The sequence below is a fragment of the Schistocerca gregaria genome, chromosome 3 (assembly GCF_023897955.1).
Source record: "Schistocerca gregaria isolate iqSchGreg1 chromosome 3, iqSchGreg1.2, whole genome shotgun sequence".
Taxonomy (NCBI): Eukaryota; Metazoa; Arthropoda; class Insecta; order Orthoptera; family Acrididae; genus Schistocerca; species Schistocerca gregaria.
Genome location: NC_064922.1, coordinates 359,143,048 through 359,167,875, shown reverse-complemented (window position 1 = coordinate 359,167,875; position 24,828 = coordinate 359,143,048). Strand labels below are relative to the sequence as shown.

Below are 24,828 nucleotides of genomic sequence, written 5' to 3'. Positions count from 1 at the left end.
AACTTGATTGTCTCATCCTGATCATGCCTTGCAGAGTGGAAGACACCATCCGTGTGTGTGTGTGAGAGAGAGAGAGAGAGAGAGAGATATTGATTTTCAGTGTTCTTGCTTTCAAAATGTACACATAGGAGAGAGACTGTTTTGATTTGTAATGACTTTTTTTTTTTTTTTTGTTACTAATGAAAATCGTTGTTTCGGAAGGAATTGTGTTTTTTTTTTAATAAGATATTTTACAAACCTTAGTGGGTGTGCTATAAGAAGCCATTGTAGTAAACTGTAAGATATTCCAAACTTCTGTTGTGGTGTGTATATAATGCCTCTCTCACCATTGCTATTCTGGTTTTGACTTCTCTGTTGCTTGTAGAGTGGATTTCTATCCTCAATAATAGATATTTAAAGTTCTTCACAATACCATTGTATTTGTTTGATTTAGTGAAAGAAAACTCTGCTTTGTCTTCACTTTGTTTTATACTTATTCTTTTACATTACTTTCTTATGAACTACATCTGTTATATTATTTGGTGTGTATGTTTTGTTTCCCACACCCGAGCAAAGCTCCTTACAACTGACCATAAGAAAAAGCACATTTCTTTTAAATTAATACCACAATACCTTCATGTTTGGCCTTGTGCCAGTTTGATACAAAATGCTAATCTTACTGGCAATTGCACATTGTATTATTTTTTGCTTGCTTCGCTTATTTTGTTGGATAACTGTTTCACCCATTCTCGTTTCACCAGGTAATCTTTGTGAATCTAAATTTCACCACAAAAGAACTGGTAATTCCATTTTTAATCTAAACCATATGAAGTCATCCCTGGCAATTGCATTGAATTGATGGGAAAATTAACTCATGCATTTAACCATTAAATCTATTGATTCATGTATTCTTTCCTTGCCTGGAATGTTGTTTAGAATTTTAAATTCTACTACATTTCTTACTGCTAAAATGGCTCTTAAAATAACCAACATATATTTATGTAACTTTGAACAATATTTGGGTAAACATTATCTATTACTTCATGTAGATTGTTGGCAGAGTTACGTAAATCATTTGTCATTTCAATTTCACCAATTACACCATCAGAGATTTTCAACAAAATGTCTCTCTTCTCCTTCATCGATTTTTTTTCTCAGTTATACCTTCTTCACTTGCGGCTGAAGAAATGATTAACATTTGAAGTTTTGATTTCATCTGCAGGAGTTTATTTTGGAAAATCTCCAGAAACTGTAACTAATCCATCTACCATTAACTACTTTACACTGTTTTAAAAGTTGACCTCATACAGGTGCTATAAATACATTAAAGACTGGAAATTGTTGTTCTGCAATATTTAATGGCTGTTTCTTGTATACTGTTTAGTTCAGTGGAAGTCAACGTGGTCTCTACGGCCCACTAGTGGGCTTCCAGATTTCACAGTGGACAATAGATGGTAGGGGCTTCAAAAACATTTCCAATGGGTTTTCATAAAATTTTGACAAAGTATTTTGTGACTAATTACAACATTACAGAAAGGACAGCTACTCACCTTATAGCAGAGATGCTGAGTCACAGATAGGCATAACAGACTCAAAGTTTTCAGCAAAGAAGCCATCAGAATTACACGCGTGTGCGCGTGCCCACACACACACACACACACACACACACACACACACACACACACACACACACACACAGAGAGAGAGAGAGAGTTGGATCTGATTATTATTGAGGGAATTAAATTCTCTTTCTCATCCTTTCATCTGAATCAGCAGAGTTGAAAATAATAGTATTGTCGATGCTATTGCCTGGACAATAAAATATTTAATTGATCATTCATTTATCATTATGTTTTTATTTCTTGTAGAAGTGGAATAAATGGGTGTTTACGTGAGTGGTGTGTGTGTGTTTAATTCTGATTAATGCCTGTATGGACAAAAGCTATGTTTGACAGTCTTTTTGTTGTGCCCATTTGCAACTCAGCATCTCTGCTATATCAAGGTGTATAAGTGGACAAGGGAAAAAAATCCTTGATCATTCCCAGATTTCCTGATTAAAAATACACTTTTTCCATTGTAAGTGACAGTGAAACTTCTCTATCCTTTGAATGGTAAAGGTTTTATACACAGGTGCGGAATGTCCCACCACTTTTGGAAACAAAACCCAGTATTTAGAAAAAAAAGTTTTGGGCAGGTCTTTGATGTGCAGCAACATGCACAGTGCATTTTACAAATGTATAAACACACAGTCCACCAAACACAGCGCATTAGTTTCCGAAGCACTGAAATCGAGTTAGCAATGCTTTTTTGTTAGCCAATGAGAGCTAATATTCAGAATGTAGGATGTGTGATGTAGTCTGCCCTTAGCAACATCACTCTTAAGTAACAGTTAACAGTTTACATTAATATACACAGAATCCAGCTACAAGAAAAGTTAAGCTTTCACATATAATATTGATCTTTTTCTTGCATGTGTTAACCTTGGAAATATATAAAATATAAATGTGCCAGTAAAATTTTAAATAATGATATGAGCGTCTGGTCTCTTGGGTTCAAAATTTTGCTAACTGGCTGCTCCTCAAAGTATTAAGTTCTGAATGAGAGTCAAATGGTCTGTGATGTAAGAAATTCATCACACACATAATGTACTTCGTCTTGTGTAAAAGTTAATTTACTCTGAAAGTACCGTTTCTCAAACCACCATTCACAGTATTTTCCCAAGACATGTAAACAATTGTGAAGTCATGGTCATCGAAAGCAGTTTGTCATTAGGAAGTATTGCATAATCTTCCTCCTAAACCCTTTGACACATTTTGCTGTAGGTAGAAGTTTGTTTGCTCACTGTGTTTTGTTTCTGCAAAGGAACATTTTCTTTGCAACCTAAGTTTTATTTTGGTGTTTTTCTCTTGTTTATGTTTTATTGCTGCATATTGTTTTGCAGTAGCAGGCTAAAATAAAATTCTTTGTTAGATTATCAGTTCTTACAAATAAAAATTTAACTGAAAACTAAAACAATGAAAAATTTCGGAGTTTCCCATATGTACTGAGTCATATGCACCCTGATGGTGAGTAACAACTATCCTTTTCATAATATTGTCATTATTCCATTCTGGACTTTCCATTGTTTGGTAACATTATTATTATTATTATTATTATTATTATTATTATTATTATTATTATTATTATTATTATTATTTACTACTACCATCTTTCCTTTCTCAGGCGTTATGTCTGGTTAAAAATAGAAAGTGACGCGGACCTTCAAGTATCAACTTTATCCTGATGCCACGTGTCCTTGACTTCCTCAGGTAGTTGAGTGTATTTTTCAATTTTTTTCTCCTGTTTTCTTCTGTATATTTGTTGTATTGGGTATGGATATTTCAATTAGTTGTGTTAATTTCTTCTTTTTATTGGTGAGTATGATGTCAGGTTTGTTATGTGGTGTTGTTTTATCTGTTATAATGGTTCTGTTCCAGTATAATGTGTATTCATCACTCTCCAGTGCATTTTGTGGTTCAATCTTGTATGTGGGCACGTGTTGTTTTATTAGTTTATGTTGTATGACAAGTTGCTGACGTATTATTTTTGCTACATTGTCATATCTTCTGGTGTATTCTGGATTTGCTAGTATTGTACATCCGTACATCCGCTTGTGATATGATCTACTGTTTCTATTTGTTGTTTGCAAAGTCTGCATTTATCTGTTGTGGTATTGGGATCTTTAATAATATGCTTGCTGTAATATCTGGTGTTTATTGTTTGATCCTGTATTGCAATCACGAATCCTTCCGTCTCACTGTATATACTGCCTTTTCTTAGCCATGTGTTGGATGCGTCTTGATCAATGTGTGGCTGTGTTAGATGATACGGGTGCTTGCCATGTAGTGTTTTCTTTTTCCAATTTACTTTCTTCGTATCTGTTGATGTTATGTGATCTAAAGGGTTGTAGAAGTGTTTATGAAATTGCAATGGTGTAGCCGATGTATTTATACGAGTGATTGCTTTGTGTATTTTGCTAGTTTCTGCTCGTTCTATAAAGAATTTTCTTAAATTGTCTACCTATCCATAATGTAAATAAAACAGAAAGAAACTTCCACATGGGAAAAATATATTAAAAACAAAGATTCCAAGACTTACCAAGCGGGAAAGCGCCGGCAGACAGGCACATGAACAAAACACACAAACACACACACAGAATTACGAGCTTTCGCAACTGGCAGTTGCTTCGTCAGGAAAGAGGGAAGGAGAGGGAAAAATGAAAGGATGTGGGTTTTAAGGGAGAGGGTAAGGAGTCATTCCAATCCCGGGAGTGGAAAGACTTCCCTTAGGGGAAAAAAAGGACAGGTGTACACTCGCGCACACACACACACACATATATGGAACTATAGAATAATTGGCAATGGCAAGAACTATCTAGCGTCATAACATCTTCATTGGGTTTAAGCCACTCCTGCACTGAGCCTCGTATAGATCATCTTCTTCAGGTCCATCTTAATATCTGTTTCCAACACAGTAACTTTGGAGGTGAGAATGAATCTCATTCACATTGTATAGTAATGGCTGGAAAAAATCTGTATTGTATGACTTGTCTTTCAATGTGTGTATAAGGAAAAAATAAAATTCAACTGTTTTGATTTTCCATAGTATTGATTCACTGGAAGTTCTGTGTATGATCATTAAAATGCCTTCTATCTTTTAAGACATGCTTCTCTAATTGTGAGCTCAGCACATTAGTACGAAGGAGCGCATATCTGAAGGCCTCTAGTACTGAAGCTCCGAAAAGAATTCAGAGAGTATTGATTTGAAATACCACAATCTACATAATGAGAGCTGTTTCACACAACAAGACCTTTGTATGACACAATTATGCTAAATATTTAAATTTCTGCTCAATGAGGCAGGAATTCTTTTACCAGCTGAAATGTCTCCCAAATGGCTGTGTGTAGCACATGGGTAACGTGGAGTCTGCCCATAGTGTAGCAAACTAAATTTTATACAAAAAATGTTCATACATTTGAATAATAGTATTGTATGTGTGCAACCATAATGGTAGGTTATTAGAGTTATAAGTTAATTACTTTTGTTATAGTTTTCAATTATATCTATGGAGAATGAAAATTTAAAACACTTTCTTTTAAAGTAAACAAGTTTTATATACACATATATGCAACAAAATACAAATACGACTCATGTGAGGCACCAAACTATGAATAACTTCATTCCTCTAATTCCTCTTTGTGGGACTTAGCAGCAATGCGCTTCTGTCGTTGCAGCAGTCGCCTCTCTCGTTCATACTCTTTCATGCGAAGAACATAGCTAAAAAGCAAAACAATGAATACTGTAATACTCATAACATGCAATAAATAATTTTTTCTATGAAAGTTATTTCAGCAGCTGCATTAACACTAATAAATTTTCATAAAGGAAGAATTAATGGAACTGTGCAATTTGCAGTCGAAACTAAATAATACAGGTTAGAAACAAGTCATTGTCACAATAACTTCCCATATTTATAAACTTCTGACCTATAGTAAAAAAGCATATTCTTTCAGCCACATTAAGCATCATGCCAGGAATGCGACAAATATATCGGGCTCCATGCGATGTGAATTTTACACTCGTATTCACTTACAGTATTGAAATACTGTGCTGTATATCTGACTTAAGAGTGTAAAATCTCTTCATTCATCGCAGATTTAAAAGATGATGTTTTAAGAAAGACCCTACTATCTAAGGTAATAAAGAAACCACCACTGTGGTTGAATGATAAGAAATTGTCTACAGAATATAGCACTTTTACGCTGATTATAATAACAATATTTATGTTTTAGCATTCAACAGTATAGTTTTCAGTAACCACATTGACAGATGAATTGTAAATAAAGTGTTATATACAAATTTGTAAATACACAATTCATTTCTTGAAAACTGCTTGTCCCTGGGCATTACTCCTAACATTGAAATATGAGATAATTGTGGTTCAAACTATTATAATCATTAAAACAGCACTACGCTGTACATAAAATCAGTACCCTGAACACTTCCCTTATAATCATAAAAAAATCTTCAACATTTTGGCAACCAAGCCCAAGTGTAATTCTGGCCACAACACTGCCTTCAAATGACTGCACTCTAGTATAGCTCAGGCTGAAATGTTTCATGGTGCACAAGCCACTTTTGCCTCTTTTCTATATTTCTGTTACAAGTATGTCATATATGTTGAGTAAGAAATTTTGGAAACTAGATGAAGGACTGGGTTGGAATGAGAAATATCAGAGCAGGAACAATCTAAAGAAATTGGTGGACTCTTCCAGAAAGGCACAACACTGGCTGAAGAATCGTTTCTTGTTTGACTATCAGTAACAGACATATAGAACTACCGCTTCCTGTTGAATTTATGCTACTGAGATGAAACAGCATCCAACACAGGACAGCAAAACTTTTTCAAAGAAGACAACAATCTACCGGCAAAGCATGCATGAAAGAAACATGCTAGTATTGCTCTGATAGTGAAACTTCTCTGCCTGCCAGAATATTTCAGGCATTTACATACAAAAACCAATTATTTGTGAAATTGCTCAAAAATTCACCTCATATTTGCTTTCTTTGAAGGATAGTTATTTTCTAGCATTGAAATCTCAAACACAAGACATTCCAGTAACATTTTAAATAATGACATAAATGGTTGGTTTTCTGGGCACAAAATTTTTAGAAGCATTACAGGAAGATGATCATTTACGAAAAATGATAGAATTGTGTGTCTGGATGATTAAACAAAAAAAATAGGCAATCAGTTATTCTATACAACATTAAAGTATCAATCCTAACAGTTTTGCCATAGTTCTAGCTTATTTTATGGCCCCTGTTTAATTGAAATATAACTGTGCCCTATTTTCAATAACATTGCAGCCTTCTATAATATGTACAATGGCAATATTACAAATATTGTTGCAATAAATCCTGCATCAAAAAACAATATGGAGGTGCACTGAAGTTACTTCAGCCCTGAACAGTTATGGAAGGAGGTTCACCATACATGAACATTACCATTTACGAACTGTAACTTCTTTAGTCTCCCTTTTGGCTGTTCCATATTCCATATGCACTTGACCTTCCACATCTATGCCAGTTTCCAGCCCACAAAATAATGGCATGTTGATCAGTTCTACCCCATGTAGGCCCTACTGGCTGGCATCAATGTGCTCATTTTCCTGGATTATGAGACACACTTGTACCTACTAGATAAGAATTGGGATAATACTGGAAACAACAGTCAAACTCTTTCGGTGATGTTCAGGTGATGATATGCTAACTACATGTCCAGCATCCACAGGTTCAGCTACAAATGACCACAACTTCCTCTACAAATCAGATGCTAATGTTATTATATTGTTACTTCCACAACATTCAATTTTGATGTTATTTATCCCATATCAAATTCTTACTTGGGTAGGCAAATGGTAGACCCAGTCATATTGGAAACAACTTTGTTACATGTAGGGTTGCCATCTTTACAAAAACGAAACAAGGGACATTCCACAAAAATATGGAACATGCTCAGAAATGCGAAAGAACTGTCAACAATACTGACATGTCAGAATTAACTGCTTTCAAAAGTGCAACATCATTTTTCACCACATTATAGATTTCTTTACAATACATATTATTAATACTAATTAGAAGCTCGCTCTTCATAAGAGAAATTTAACATCTGTTTCTTGTATCTGCCCATTTATTCGCCATGGAGAAAATACTTGTTTAACAAACGCATTGCAACCTATAACACTCAAAATGAAGAACATTAATTTCTTGAATTGTATTAGGTTAGCTGCACCATGTTTCTTCATAATAACATGGTCATTTTTCTACTAAACTATTTTCCCATCCGTAAATATCATGTAGATCATCTTACAGATGCAAAACTCTTTATATTATTCCATACCAAGGTCATTTGTCAGATGAAGCTGCTCCCCCCCCCCCCCCCCCCCCTACTTGTACAACAAACTAAGTTTTATTTTTCTCTCCAGGTTGTTAACTTGTAGGCCTTTGGCAACATTATTTTCAGAAAAATCATAAGCCTGTGAGAGGTACTGAATAGCTTTAGCATAGAACTGCAAGAAACATTTTTCAATTTTATTTCTGCAAGACTAAGAAATGTTTCAAATTATTTCTAACTGAAAATCCAAAAAAATTATCTGCTCTTCTGTATTCTAATTTTAGCTTTAATAACGACATGCACTTATAGGCTTGTACAACAGAGACAATATCTCTTTCAAAGATCCTGACATTCTACACAAATTTTTGTAACACTGCAGAACAAAACAAACACAACACACACACACACACACACACACACACACACACACACACACACACACACACTCTTCGTACCGTTTTCGGAATCAAAATACCCATGCAACACTGCAGGCAATACTCCCCAAGTGACTTGCAATGACTTAATAAGAGGCCAGTTATGAAGCAGCCAATGTGCTGCAGCATCCAAAGAAAGTCAGTGAGTTGGTACAGGCCTTCCAAATTTTCTTTTAGCACATACAGAGAAATGGTCATACACCTTCATGACAAGAGATTCCACATCAACATCCAGACAGTAATTGTCATATTTCATTGTATTGTGCCCAATTTCTGCACACAACTGGATGAAATTTTTTTTCCATTTGTAGATTCGAGTAGCTTAAAGGCATTTATGACAACCATTAGTTACATTACTACTATCAGCAAAATACAAAGGTATCTTGTACATGCTTAAACCGCTCTGATTAATTATATTATTGACATCTTCATGAAAAGAATTAGCAGATCCATTTGCACTGTTGTAAAAGTCTAGCAATTTGTTTTCCATCCCATTATCTACTGGGAAACATCTTAAACACAATGGAAACATTTACAATTACCTTTGTTAATGGAATACTTGCAATCAGAAAGTACAGGTCTTCATAATTGCGTACTTTCACGATGGGTATTTCCAATAAATCTGGGGGCTAGCACATTCATACTCTGGCTTTCTGCGTTGGTTCTGCCACATGAAACTTCACTTAGCAATTTTTGAATAATCAAATATATCAGCCATTAACTTATTGTTACAATCTGTGCTTTAAAAACTCTGATTATATTTGACTATGTGGAACACAAGGACTAACTGGGCAGAAGAAATAAAATTACTTTCAGGGGATTTAGTTTGTGGAGGCACGTTAAGTTTGTGTCCTCCACTACTAGCATGCTGTTTCAAGTCTGATTTACCTCCATGAGAGGCATATGTAATTCTGTTGCTTACCAAGCATATTGCTTTGAATGTACTGCCATGCACAGACTTTACCTAATATGTCTCCTAAGATATCCCATAACAAATTATTTGTTTGCACTTTTTCATTTGCGGCGAAACTGAAACCAACAACATTTTCGTCAAAAACCACAGATTTTAAACAATATCAACAGCTGTTTAACCTCAAACACTATAAGTGAGGCAATTTTGTTTTGTGCCATGAATTTTAGATATTCGACTATAGTGGTCACTATAGTATTAAAGAGAATGCTGTGATTTGCTGGCTGACAGTACCACAAACTTAAATGTTATCTTTTATACAAATTTTGAGTTCATCTAATTTTACAGGACAAAACAAACAAAATGAAAGAAATTTGTGCCTTAAAATAGGGGACATCCCATAAAAAAAATTAGATAGGTGGCAACTCTAGTCACATGACTAGGCATGGTAACATCACAAATAAACTAACGTATTGCTGCCTGTTAACAAAATTAAATTTATTGGCAATGAGAAGCAGTACAATGCTGAAGGAAAACTTAACAGTGTGCAAACAAAATGTGAAAGCTGAGCCAATGATGTGCAAATGATGGCAGGAGGGACATACTGCTGAGTTTGCCATTGGCTGCAACTCAATTTAGAGTATGCTAAACTTCTTCCTGCACATAATGAGCATTTCAACCCAACTTATGAATGTATTTCTGATGAATGTTTGGAGGTGGACGGGTTGTAATTGATGGAGCTTTCTTGCCTGTCACTTGGCCTCTTGATGTCTGTGGCAGTCTTCTTCAAAGAAGTTGACAGACAACACATTCTACCCACATTTGTATTTTTATAACAGTCATCTTCATGGTGTATTTTAGCTGGTCTTTCAGGCACTTAAGAGGTGCTCCATGAGGTCTACTGCCACAGATGGATTCCCAACACAGGATTTGGCAGGGAAGCCTTGGATCATTCATGTGATGAATATGGCCTAACCATCTCATGAGCAATGATGGTTCCCCAATGCTGTTTAGATATACTTTCTCGAGAACCACAGTGTTGGTCACATGGTCTTCCCACTTAATATTCCAGATGTATCTAATTTTTTGCTAGTGGAAGCACTGAAGTGTTTGGATATCATGGCCATAATGGCCATGTTTTACAGCTATACGGGATACGAATTTGGTATGCAGTTTTAGCTGTTTGTTCATGAATACTGTGCATTAACCATCTGAATTCTGCATTGGCAGCCCAAAGTCACTTAGCAACACCCTGTTCGCAAGTACACCATTTAGACAGGAAGCTTCCAAGATATGAAAAATTGTCAACTTGCTCCAGTGCTGTGCCCAAGATAGAGATACAGAACTCTGGGAGAGTTAATCCTGGGGCAGGTTATGTATCCTCATTGTGTGGGTAGAATTCCCAAAGAAAAAGCACCATGAGGTACAAAATAAACATGATGCTGACCAGATGCATAAACATGTTATCACACAAAAGCTGCTGCTGTATAATGAACAAGACAAGGAAATATCAACTTTGGGAGAACTTCACGGATTATGTGGAGGGGAAAAAGAAAAAAGTCCAGTGGAAGGTGTGGTGTCAGGGAAGGGGACAAGAATCGACTGAATGGTAACTGGTTCAAGGTGCCTCATCCTGCTAGGCTTTCGTTTAAGAGATTGTGGATGAGATGAATTTACTTACCATTTGTGAAATGGACACTGCTCATCTCAAACATCTATGATGTATAATCTGCAGACTGAAGCAACAAATGGAAATTTGTATCCAGGCCAGGATTTGAACCCATGTGTCCTGTTCACAAGACAGATGCACTAACCAGTACGCCACCTGGGCACAATGACTTAACGCAACTACATGGACTTACCCTAGCATGCCTCTCTCATCAATCCAAATTACCATTCACACCTCGCCTCACTTGAAAATCTCTGGAACCACATAGTTTCAACTTATTAAGCACCTATGCCTGGGTTTCAGGCAGGATTCCCCCATTTCATTCAATGCTGAGGTGCTATTCCAATGTAGTTAGAAAGCCTATGCAATTCTGGTTGAATTCAGGAATATACCAAGTGGACTGAGGCACGAAGGAAAATTTAGATTGAGGAGGGAGGCATGCAAGGGTGATCTGCACACTTGTGCAAAGCCACTGTGTCAGGGTGGTGTAGTGGTTAGCGCATTCGTTTAGTGAGCAGGAAACCCGGGTTTGAATCCAGCCTTAGTACAAATTTTGTTTGTTGCTTCAGTCTGCATATATACATAATTTCTTATTCGTGTACAATGAACACTATATACACACTTTGCCAAAGCAGCATTTAATTTTCAATAAATTTAATGTGAAATGAAGTCAGCAGTCTTTCATCTATAATTTTAGTCATATATACTGATGCATTTCTTGCTGGGAAAAAAAAATAAAATAAAAAGAAATAAATAAAAGAAAATCACACAACTAACACTGACCCAAAGATCTCGAGCATGCCTTTTGACACCACATACACTCTGCTAGCACTGACAGTTTAATGGTTTACATAGATTTGATGTCAAATTTCTGAAGATCCTCTCCTTTATGAAAGTGCAAAAGTGTTAACTACTTTAGCACGAGATATCTGGCACCTTACACTACATCACCATTCAATTCATTCTCTAAATGCCATCCCAGCAAGCTTATTCCTCTTATAGGCAGAATTGTCCTGCCTATCAAAATTGTTTTTAAAAGATTCCAAAATTAATGTATTTTTTATACATGAACACAACAACAGTTTCAAGAAAGATGAAGTGCAGTTTCAAGAAAGATGAAGTGCATCACTTTTTTAGCAAAATTATGAGATATCAGAATTAACCCTTTCACGTACTTGGGACACATTTGGCCTATTTATAAATCTCCTCAATAATTGGATTGTAGTGACAGTAGATCTGCCTCAGGTGCTCTACTTAAAGAAGAGGTAATTGTTTTCTTTAATTTCATAGTTTTTTCTGGACAAAACTTACTATAACTGCCACCAATTGTTGTATATTGTTGGCGATTCCTGCTTCAAGTGTACATATGAGGGTTGGAACTTAGATACCGGCAACTATTTATTCACAGCTGATACAAAAGAGTTACATGTTTGCACCTGTTACTGTCCTTCAAAGTAGTCACCAGCGTTGTGTAGAACCCGTTTCCAGCAATGTGGAAGGCGTAGTATACTGCTAGCAGAACCTGTTTTGATTATGGTGTGAATGGAGCGGTCTTCTCCTTGCTGAATCTATGGAACAGTTCTGAAGTGAATGCCACAAAGTGGTTCTTTCATCTTCGGAATCAAATCAAAGTCACAAGGACTGTTTTTTTTTGGAGCATCACCTGTGACCAGCTTTGCAAAAGAAGTGGCAACACTTCCTGCACAACCCACCCATCATTTTGCATGACAATGCGCGGGCGCATATAGCGCAAGCTGTGGCTGCTCTGTTCGGTCAATGGTACTGGGAAGTACTGTACCATCCACCATACTCCACAGACGTTAAGTCTATGTGACTGACTTAGATTCCAAAGATGAAGGAACCACTTTGTGGCAATCGATTCAGAACTGTTCCAGAGATTCGACAAGCGGTAGACCGCTCCATTCACATCATCATCAGAACAAGCTCTGATGATGGTATATGATACCTTCCACATTTCTGGCAACAGGTTCTACACAACGCTGGTGACTACTTTGAAGGATAGTAACAGGTACAAACATGTAACTCTGTTGTATCAGTAGTGAATAAATAGTTGCCATTATTTAAGTTCCAACTCTCGCACATATTCATTCACTTATTTTGTGTGTTTTATGATCTCTGCCTTGCCTTCAAGGCTTGAAACAATATTTGGGTAAGATGCTCTTTTACTTTGCACCATATGTTTAGAAAATAACTGCACTTAATAAGTGAAAAATTTTATTTTCTTTCCATGGGAAATAGTCCCAATGTACCACAATATAACTTGTGATATGAAGTCATTAATATTACATGTAGTGGAAAGGTATTTTAATTTAAGTTGTAAATGTATTATTTTTCCTTTGTATTTCAGCAAAAAACTTTTATGATTTCAAATCATCTTTTAGATCATGTGGTCCAGAAAAAGAGTTTTCATCATCACTGATGAACGTGTTGAGCAGCGTTTGAAGACTTGCAGTGGTGATGACGAAGATAATGCATTACTAGATGAAGGGGATAAAAATTTTCTAAGAGAGATGGAAAATTAAAGTGAACATAATCAAAATATCCACGGGTGTACTGTCGGTCTATAGTGTCCAACGGGCACAATATTTTGGCGATCAAACATGTCGCCATCATCAGGTGAACTGACGGACTGAGCTCCTATGAACGTGCCGGCACGGAGATCCGTACGCTATGGCTGCTCAGGGGGAACTGGGTTCGGTCGCGGCGGCGGCCGATTTAAATACCCTCCGCCCGCGGCGCGCTCCCTCTGCCGTCCGCGCCCCGCGCCACGGTAGCGCGGTGGAACAGATTGCGACGGCGTCTGAGATGACGTCGGTGTGATGGCTCTGTCCGCCGTGGTCGTCACAACTATGCGTTTGCTCGATTTACTCTTGATTAACCCAATCGCTGGTTCCCAAGCCTTGCTAAGATTATAGCCACAGTCACGGTTTATGAGGTCGTCATTGGTGCGAATTTCGATGGCCTCCCTAACAACGCTGTCCCAGTATCTCGACGTCTGTACCAGAATCCTCGTGCGGTCATACTCCATAGCGTGATTTTCCGACAAACAATGTTCAGCGACCGCCGACTTGCTCGGATACATCAGTCGAGTGTGCCTCTGGTGTTCACGGCATCGATCCTCGACGGTACGCATCGTCTCACCAATATACGACTTGCCACATTGACACGGAATCTGGTACACGCCGGCCTTCCTCAAACCGAGGTCATCTTTGGCGCTCCCCACCAGTGCACGAGTTTTATTCGGAGGACAAAACACAGTTCCGACCCGGTGTTTCTTCAGAATGCGGGCGATTTTCCCCGAGAGTGCCCCTGTGTATGGAATAAATGCAGTGCCTACCTCCTCCCTCGTGACTTCATCCATCTCAACAGGTTGTGCTGCAGTGGTTGGGCGGAGAGCACGTTGGATCTGCCACTCTGAGTACCCATTTTTTCAAAACACAGTTCTCAGATGTTCCAATTCCTGGGGTAGACTCTCTGTGTCAGAGATAGTGCGCGCCCTATGTATTAGAGTTTTAAGTACCCCATTCCTCTGTGAAGGGTGGTGGCAGCTGTCTGCGTGCAAATACAGATCAGTGTGTGTTGTCTTTCGATACACCCCATGACCTAGGGTGCCGTCAGCCCTTCTCCTGACCAATACGTCAAGGAAAGGTAATTTACCATCCGTTTCGGTCTCCATAGTGAATTTGATGTTGGGGTGTATGGAGTTTAGATGTGTAAGGAAGTCAAGGAGTTTATCCATACCATGTGGCCAGATGACGAACGTGTCGTCCACGTAATGGAAAAAGCAAGTAGGTTTCCATTCGGATGACGACAGGGCTTCCTCCTCGAAGTTCTCCATGTACAAATTCGCTACCACCGGTGAGAGTGGGCTACCCATGGCGACTCCTTCCGTTTGTTCGTAGTATTCTCCATTAAAAAGAAAATACGTGAAAGTCAAGACATGCCTAAAAAGTTCAGTGGTATTCTCGTCAAACCTCTGACCAATCAACTGTAGCGACTCTCGCAGAGGTACCCTCGTAAACAAGGAAACGACGTCAAAACTCACCATGATATCTGACTCATCCAACCTGAAGCTATCAAGGCGTTTAACAAAATCCACGGAATTGCGGATGTGATGAGGGCATTTACCCACATAAGGACTTAATATTCCCGTCAGGTATTTGGCCAACAACCGCCTAGACTATATGGACTCCCGAAGGTTCACAAAGAGGGGGTACCATTACGCCCCATTGTCAGCAACATCAGGGCACCTACATATTTGTTAAACGCCTTGATAGCTTCAGGTTGGATGAGTCAGATATCATGGTGAGTTTTGACATTTCCTTGTTTACGAGGGTACCCCTGCGAGAGTCGCTACAGTTGATTGGTCAGAGGTTTGACGAGAATACCACTGAACTTTTTAGGCATGTCTTGACTTCCACGTATTTTCTTTTTAATGGAGAATACTACGAACAAACAGAAGGAGTCGCCATGGGTAGCCCACTCTCACCGGTGGTAGCGAATTTGTACATGGAGAACTTCGAGGAGGAAGCCCTGTCGTCATCCGAATGGAAACCTACTTGCTCTCCGCCCAACCACTGCAGCACAATCTGTTGAGATGGATGAAGTCACGAGGGAGGAGGTAGGCACTGCATTTATTCCATACACAGGGGCACTCTCGGGGAAAATCGCCCGCATTCTGAAGAAACACCGGGTCGGAACTGTGTTTTGTCCTCCGAATAAAACTCGTGCACTGGTGGGGAGCGCCAAAGATGACCTCGGTTTGAGGAAGGCCGGCGTGTACCAGATTCCGTGTCAATGTGGCAAGTCGTATATTGGTGAGACGATGCGTACCGTCGAGGATCGATGCCGTGAACACCAGAGGCACACTCGACTGATGTATCCGAGCAAGTTGGCAGTCGCTGAACATTGTTTGTCGGAAAATCACGCTATGGAGTATGACCGCACGAGGATTCTGGTACAGACGTCGAGATACTGGGACAGCGTTGTTAGAGAGGCCATCGAAATTCGCACCAATGACGACCTCATAAACCGTGACTGTGGCTATAATCTTAGCAAGGCTTGGGAACCAGCGATTGGGTTAATCAAGAGTAAATCGAGCAAACGCATAGTTGTGACGACCACGGCGGACAGAGCCATCACACCGACGTCATCTCAGACGCCGTCGCAATCTGTTCCACCGCGCTACCGTGGCGTGGGACGCGGACGGCAGAGGGAGCGCGCCGCGGGCGGAGGGTATTTAAATCAGCCGCCGCCGCGACCGAACCCAGTTCCCCCTGAGCAGCCATAGCGTACGGATCTCCGTGCCGGCACGTTCATAGGAGCTCAGTCCGTCAGTTCACCTGATGATGGCGACATGTTTGATCGCCGAAATATTGTGCCCGTTGGACACTATAGACCGGCAGTACACCCGTGGATATTTTGATTATCAAATACGCCGGGAGAAACTCAAGAATCGAATTAAAGTGAACATGTTATGCTGAAAAAGACATTTCAGTGATAATGTGAATGATGAATTTGGGAAAGTGCTTTTGTTTAATATCAGTGAGAACTGTGGGATACCAAACCAATTTGACCTTTTTCTTCAATAATGGGCCTAAAAGCCATGTTGCAAGATATGCTAATTCCTCGGTGTACTCAATATGCAGAACAAACTGGCAATGCTTTCAGCACAAATCAAGATGAAATGAAGGCATTTTTTGGCATTAACCTAATAATGAGGTACCATATATTTTACATACAGTTAGCACCTACTGCCAACTGAGCCTGATTTAGATGTTCCTTATCTCACTCAGATTATGACAACACTGATATGAAGGCATTCAAAAGAACTTACATTTTTCTAACAATGAAGAGCAATCAATAAAGGATGATCCTTCATACAAAGTAAAAGCTGTAATTGATCATTTGAAAAAACCTTTCAGGAATTTCTTCAAGCAACTAGGGCTCAATCTGTTGACTAGCATGTGTTCAAGTTCAAAGGGCATATTATATGATAGTATATCAAATAGGGTTTCAAAATGTGGCAGAGGTGTCATCCAGACACAGGTAATCTATTTGACTTAAAAACTGGCAGAAAGAACTCATGTCCTGAAGCAGGTCTCGGTGAGTCAGTAGTTCTACAACTGGCAAAAATCTATATCCAGACCAGGATGTGGAATTTACATAGACAATTTTTTATCTCTCCTGTTCTGCAGCATTACCTTCCTTTATAAGATATTAGATAATGAGGAACAATACACAACAACTGCAAAAACATCCTTATGTCCTTCCCTCCAGACAAAGAAATGAAAATCAGTGATGCACACAGCCTTATTAGCAACACACTGACAATCCTCAACTGGATGGACACCAAACCAATTTATCTACTGACTAATTTTATTACCCCAATACTAAATACAACTGTGAAGCAGTGTGAGTCTGGTTCTTCTGAGAAGAAGAGTGTCCCTTTGTGATGATGCACAAGTTGATGGGAGGGGTGTACCTCATGAATCAGAAGAAAGTGACTCATGAGATTGACAGGAAGGCAAAAATTAAGTATTACCTGAGAATTTTCTTTGACATCCTTTCATTGGTGTGAACAATACATATATGATATATACAACATTGACAGCAGAAGCAGGACAAACCAACATTATCATCTCTAGAGTTCAGATGATGTATTCCAAGAAGTCTAAATCAGCAACTACTCAAGTCAATAAAGGAATTTATCATTAGCCATAAAGACCCCAAGAAGATTAGAAATGTGTTTTAATTAAAAGAGTTTAGAGTACTGAACGATAAAATCTAAGGTGAGAAGACGTGTTCATTGTGCTTCAAAGCTTATTAAAAAGCACACTTAGAATATCTATGGCAGTGTGGTGTTAATATATGCGTTAATTAAAGCAGAAACTGTTTTGCGGAATTTCACATAAAACAGGCAACAGATACATAGTCTTTGTACTTCTTTGACATATATTATGTCTTGTTTTCCATAACTGTCCTTTAAGATACACAGATTTTTTCCGGAAGTACAAACAAAAATATTTGAAATAACAACATTTTGTTTATAAACCTTCCAATTCTTGTGTACCTAAAAGGGTTATGTGGCCATTGGTTCATTTAGCTCAAACATGGATTCATGCATATTATACTGTGAATTAATATATTAAAAACAAAGATTCCAAGACTTACCAAGCGGGAAAGCGCCGGCAGACAGGCACATGAACAAAACACACAAACACACACACAGAATTACGAGCTTTCGCAACTGGCAGTTGCTTCTTCAGGAAAGAGGGAGGGAGAGGGAAAAATGAAAGGATGTGGGTTTTAAGGGAGAGGGTAAGGAGTCATTCCAATCCCGGGAGCGGAAAGACTTCCCTTAGGGGAAAAAAAGGACAGGTGTACACTCGCGCACACACACACACACACACACACACACACACACACATATCCATCCGCACATACACAGACACAAGCAGACATATTTCAATATAATTGAAAGACTTCCCTTAGGGGAAAAAAAGGACAGGTGTACACTCGCGCACACACACACACACACACATATCCATCCGCACATACACAGACACAAGCAGACATATTTCAATATAATTGAAATATGTCTGCTTGTGTCTGTGTATGTGCGGATGGATATGTGTGTGTGCGCGAGTGTACACCTGTCCTTTTTTTCCCCTAAGGGAAGTCTTTCCGCTCCCGGGATTGGAATGACTCCTCACCCTCTCCCTTAAAACCCACATCCTTTCATTTTTCCCTCTCCCTCCCTCTTTCCTGACGAAGCAACTGCCAGTTGCGAAAGCTCGTAATTCTGTGTGTGTGTTTGTGTGTTTTGTTCATGTGCCTGTCTGCCGGCGCTTTCCCGCTTGGTAAGTCTTGGAATCTTTGTTTTTAATATATTTTTCCCATGTGGAAGTTTCTTTCTGTTTTATTTATACTGTGAATTAATGCTGACAACATAAATAGTCCCTAATAACTATTGTCAAACTAAAATGCTGGTCAGAGTTCAATTATTGTGCTATCTGAGGCAGCTAAACTGAAATACTGATCAATGTTTAATTGTTGTGCCATGTGGGGCACTGACATAAAGGCATGTGACATGTAAGATTACATGAGCATAGCATGTACTTACATTAAACATTAGCTTGTAATGGTGTATTCATATTCCACCTATGCCACCTTAAATTATCTACACTTTTCAAAAGTTTTGTCATATTTCTGTAGTTATAATTTTCTTTGACTTATGAAAACTAATATGGATGTCTTCCCTAGAAGAACCTCAAGACTAGATAAAAAAAGCAACTGGAATGTGTATGTCAGTCACTATATAATCCACATGTGTGAATAGCAATCAAGAGCCTACAGAGTTTTTGAATGTGTGAGTTTGTGTATAAAGTTGTATTAAAAATATCTATGTAATTGTATCAGCTGTCAATTTTTGACAACACTTTAATTGGATAGATACAAAATCTAATCACCAAGTGGTGGCAGAACACACACATAAGAGGGCCGAAATTAGGCAAGCTTACGCAGCCGTGGCTCCTCCATCAGGCAGAAGGGTTGAAATGGAAAGAAGAGGGTGAAGGAAATGGACTGGAGAGGTCTAGGAAAAGGGGTAGATTTTGGGGAACTGTGGGTCAGGTGAGACTTACTGCACTGGATGAGAAAGAAAGAATTTCCTTCTAATCCCGTGCAGTAAGTCTCCCCTGACTTGCAGTTCTGGGTGACTTTCCCAAAATCTACCACTTTTCCTAGACGTCTCCAGTCCTTTTCCTCGACCTCTTTTCCTTCCACTTCAACCCCTCTGCCTGAAGAAGGAACCACTGGGTTCAAAAGCTTGCCTACTTAGAACCTTCATTTATGTGTGTGTTCTGCCACTGCTTGGTGAGTAAACTTTTTATCCATCCAATTAAATTATTACATTAGCTGTGTACTATGATAATGGCCAAAGTAGGCTATTAGTCATTGCCCTGTTGAAACAGCACACAAAGAGGAACAGGAATCAAGACAAAAATTAGTGCAGGCATATCTATGAGTATGAGAAAGCACACCAGGAATCAGTTTTCACTGGCAGCATGGTAACCTTCTTTCCAAAAGTAGCCAATACAAAATGTGGGAAAATCTCACAAATCAGCACTCCTTACCCAGACAAATATTACAACAGGATGAGAAACAAAACACTGTAACAGTTATGCCTACACATCCCATTAAGTTCAAAAGGAGTTGTTGAAAGAGTGTACTCTGTAGTATTACCTGACGTTTACTTTGTTCCATATTTTTCGTTATAAGACTGTTACTGCCAATTCCAAACACTTGCAGTGCTTATGTGACATAACTGATGAGTATTTTGGAAAATGTTAAGTATATTTTATATCAGCTAAGTGTATATGCTACTTAAATTGTGCCACTTAAATGGTTAAACACTGAAATAATTTTAAACAGAAATCACTGAATCAACTAACTGGCCAACTATTACTGTTACACTGTAGAAAACAAGCATGCATTGCGCAAATTCATGACAGAAAAATGACAACATTAGTTCAAATATCAGACGAAGAAGGCAAGGTGACACCATCTCCAAATGTAGAGCAGATGGTAGCGCCACTGGTTGAAGTGTAACAGCTGTACAATCGTCTCTCTGTTGCCTTCATGCAGTTGTTTGGAATACAGCTCTATCAAGGTAAAATCATTGGCATTACAAGAAACAAAACCTGGCTGTTCCACATAGCAGTGAAAAATGCTGTTTCATCCACAGATGTGCCAAAGAATCTAATTTGTATAATGACAACAACAAAATAATAAACGCACATACGGAGAGAACTACATCTTTAATTGCCCATGGAGAAATGGAACCGATGTCTTGTGAAATTAATGCAACCTAACTGAATCTCGCAACAGTACTTGGAGAGGAATTTACCAGAACACACACACACACACATAAACACCAGTTTCATGCCCAAGAAAGAGATGGTAGGAACAAATTGAAGACTTTGAAAGGAAACTAAAGACATGGGATGTTGTGAGGAATGATTTCAGCTAAAACAGAAATAGATGCCCGCAAGAGTGCACAACTTATATTGAGCTGTGAAACTGTCACAGTTTCTGTAAGGGATTTGTATCACTGCTTGTTCAGTGATCCGGCACTGGGCAAGAAAAATCCTGTCTACTGCCGCCAAAGAAACAAATACCTTATAGTCACAAGTAACATCCTGACTGTACAGATTTCTTCTGTGCTTAAAAGGTTACACGATGAAACTTAGGCTGGCTATTACAGTAACAAAGCACTAACAGTATTCATTTGTTTTAAATTACTGTAAACGCACTGAAATGAAACCTTCACAATTCTCTAATGACTATCCTAATTGGAAGGTGTATGACAAAAACTTTTTGATGGCAGGAGAATCCTTTTATAAATTTAACAGTGATGAGCACATTATTTGCTTAAGTGGCATGACTGAAACAGTATTTTAACTATCGCCTATTGTGGTATTCAAAAATGAAATAAATAGATCGAAAATTTTTGCTTTTTACATGAAGTGTTAAAAGAAAACAGGTTGACTAGAGGCACTGCTGTTAATATTGATATAAATTATGTGCAGCAAAGGTAAGAAACTTAAGAACGGTAAATATGTTCTGAACTTGTTAAATACTTACTCCTCAAACTCACAGGTCATGTACGCATGCTTTTCATGTGCACATTTGTAAGCCCATGGCCAAACATCTGCTCTGCAAGCCTGGTACTTGATTAATAGATGAGCACAGTAATCACGATTTTCTGGTGGAATCTTGGCCGATATCATCTCTTCTTCCGTGGCAAGCATCACTAAAACAATATTAAGGAACATTAAATATGACAATGATGGGTCTATCAAACAGAGTGCTACTGATTGTTGGCTTTGACTTGTGGCAATAATGATGCATGTGATGTCACATACACAAAGAGATATGAAAAGACGCTGACAATATTATTCTTTTATTTTTATTTTTTTTTCCCAAATGTGTAGCATAGTTCAAGATCCAGGTTATACAGAAGGTGAGTTTTTTTGCATGTTGGCAAAGTCAATGAATGGTAGGCTATGCCATAATTTTTGTTACAGTGCATATTCTACATATACTGTATTTTGGCGAGCAGTTCATTATTACCAATTTTATGACAACAAGGGCCAAAACTACCTAGTCGTACCCGTAGATTCAATATTTCCGTAAAATCTGCTTTAGTTAAATAGTAGTTTCCATATAACTCACTGTATTTCATTAAGCTGTCTCTTCGCATAGGGTCTCTACAGAAAGTTACAATATGTGACTAAAAGTTTCCTGCAGGTCTTGATTAGCCAAAGGTCTTGCACCCCAACATAAAAACTGGTATTTTAACTGTTCAGTACTTTAAACACTTGAAAGGGAACTTAACCACATCCACTTAAATCAGTGTAAATTAACTAAACTATATTCCATTGTAATGGTAACTACTATGTTTTGCATTTGCCTTTTAACTTAATTTGTGCCTGCTGAATACTCGTAATACACGGTTTCTACACAGTTAATTAAGGAGAAACCTACAGCCACTACCAATCACTTCAGTAATGGTACAGAAGTGGCACTTAGTATCACTCTAGAAATTTGATTGTTACATAAGAGCAGTGCTTCTTTCTTAACAAAGGAGAGTCATTAGAAATTATTGAAGACTACTTATTTCTAACACCAAGGGCACCCATACCTATGAGCTATGTGGGCCAACCAGCTTATGGGGAAAAGAAAAGAAAGTGTAAACAAGTGTTTTTGTTTCAACAAATCTATCTAAAAGTCTACATTACACAGGTTTTTAACATTTTATGGCTTAACAAGTCACCATTCATCTTCCAAAATATTAAAAATAAACCATACACCCCGGCCTGGCCCCCTCCCACATAATATAACGGATGGGCGCAATTGTCTAATACTAAATTTGTTAATGTCATAGTTAAAACTGCGAAAGGTCAGTGACAAATTTCAACCAGGAGCAAAAGTTTCATATGACTCAAGTAGAGGATAACAATGATTATAATGTGAAATCTCACACAGGACTCTGTCTGTCACAATTAGAACTTCTCAAAATAGCGCTTATCGCTACACTTTTAGGGTGAAAACCTTGACTACCTTTGCCTTCGTGTTTTGGAGTAACATTGAAGTAAATAATTGTTTTACGGTCAACATATTTGTCTTAAAACCATATATAATTTTATACCAAAATTAGAGAGCCCATACCTCCCTTTACACAGCCACAAACAGGAGTACCTGGATTTCCCACTACATACGACTAAACTGCAAAGTAATATATCCATCGCAGAATGAGATAAGACAGCTACACAATTAAATAGCGTTCAATGCCAAACGAAAATAATTTCCATTTATTTTTTATTCTATTTGAAACAACCCATCATCAGATGTCATCACTGTTGTTAAATGTACAATTCAATGGGAGCTTGAGCGATACGTTATTACCTCTCTGTTTTCTCCCATTAGGGAAACCAAGCAACGGATCAAATGAAGGCTCTTTCATTGGCTGAGGAGTACCCTGAGGATCTGACACATACAAAGCCCACGCATTTCCCATGGTGTCAACACTAATGTTATTACAATCTTTAATTTCACTAAGCGTATCACAGTCCTCTCGGAGGATTTAACCTCTCACCGAGTGCACACACGAAGATACACTTTGGTCAGTGGTGCCATGCAATTCGAGACAACAATGTTTAATATCGAATCCAACAAGGAGATCGAGGTTTGGTTTGTTCATCGGCAGACAGTTTACAGTGCATCAGTGTCTTCAAAATATATTTGCAATAATTACAGGCCTCACAAAATACGAAACTTCGATTCACAATTACTGGAATGAAAACCCAAAAGATTCCACAATGCATTTGAAATGGCAACATTCGACGAGACCGTCAACGGAATTGAGAGCGACGGAGCGGAATGGGACGTTAAAATCAGTTGAGTAGAAAGTTCTACCGTCGACGTATGAGTTTGCATGTGTGTGTGTATGGGGGGGGTCTGAAAGTTAGCCCCCACACTGCCTTTTTCCTCGTGCGCAATCGGAGACGCACGGGAATAAAAGGGCACGCACAAAATTGATGGAAAGAAAGCACGTACGCATGGACACTCTCATGTCCACCCGTTTCTCAATGTGCAAGCAGTCTGCTATGGATCCCCTCTTGAGAGCTTCTTCTGCATTTATTCCAAAGAAAAGAAGATATAAATAGAAAATGCAAAAGCGACTGTAGGCAAGGAAGTATTTAAGTATTTGTTTCCAAATTTAAGAAGAAAGTCACAGCGAGATTTTAGATTGTCTGTTTGAGAAGCTGCATCGATAAGGCTGGAAATAACATTTCATTAGATGGCAACTGGTGACTTATATACCAGTTCTATACCTGAGTGTTGCTTTGTGTTCACCTTACCTGCTGCTCTGCAACAGGAAAGCTATAGTGCGAGCAGCTCTTTGGTACTTCTTCAGTAGGCTGAGCCACATGAGGAACAGGCGTGGCAGCACATCACTGTGTTTACAGCGGCGTCGTTAGAGTGATATGCTGCAAATAGATATTTTTGGATCCACCGGAATTGCTGGACACTGATTTTGTCAACTGAGTATGGATAAGAATGCTGTGTTGAGGATTGCTACCGACTGAGTTCTGTTCAGTGAAATGCAGTAACTTTTTTTTTTTGCATGTTGGTGAAAGTGTTTTGTTGATGGAATTGTGGGCCATTTGTATGTGTATCTGGTGCCTTGTTAGCCATCCCTGTTGGACCTAAATTGATTATATGTTTACTTGAGAGTGCCTTGTACAGAACCTAAACTGAACTTAAGATTACGTGATGCCACAGAGCGAGGTTTAAACGTCAGTCAATTCCT

At 38.5% G+C, this 24,828-nt stretch overlaps 1 protein-coding gene across 1 annotated transcript; it reads right to left on the bottom strand.

Moving 5' to 3' along the window:
- Positions 1 to 5,107: 5,107 nt before the first annotated feature.
- On the bottom strand, positions 5,108 to 23,642 carry LOC126354049 (NADH dehydrogenase [ubiquinone] 1 beta subcomplex subunit 7). The gene is made up of 3 exons (XM_050003400.1): positions 23,421 to 23,642; positions 21,597 to 21,765; positions 5,108 to 5,295 (listed from the first exon to the last, which is right to left on the bottom strand). Exons 1-3 carry the CDS (start codon positions 23,530 to 23,532, stop codon positions 5,196 to 5,198), a joined length of 381 nt encoding a protein of 126 aa, XP_049859357.1. The 5' UTR covers positions 23,533 to 23,642; the 3' UTR covers positions 5,108 to 5,195.
- Between the last annotated feature and the right edge of the window lie 1,186 nt (positions 23,643 to 24,828).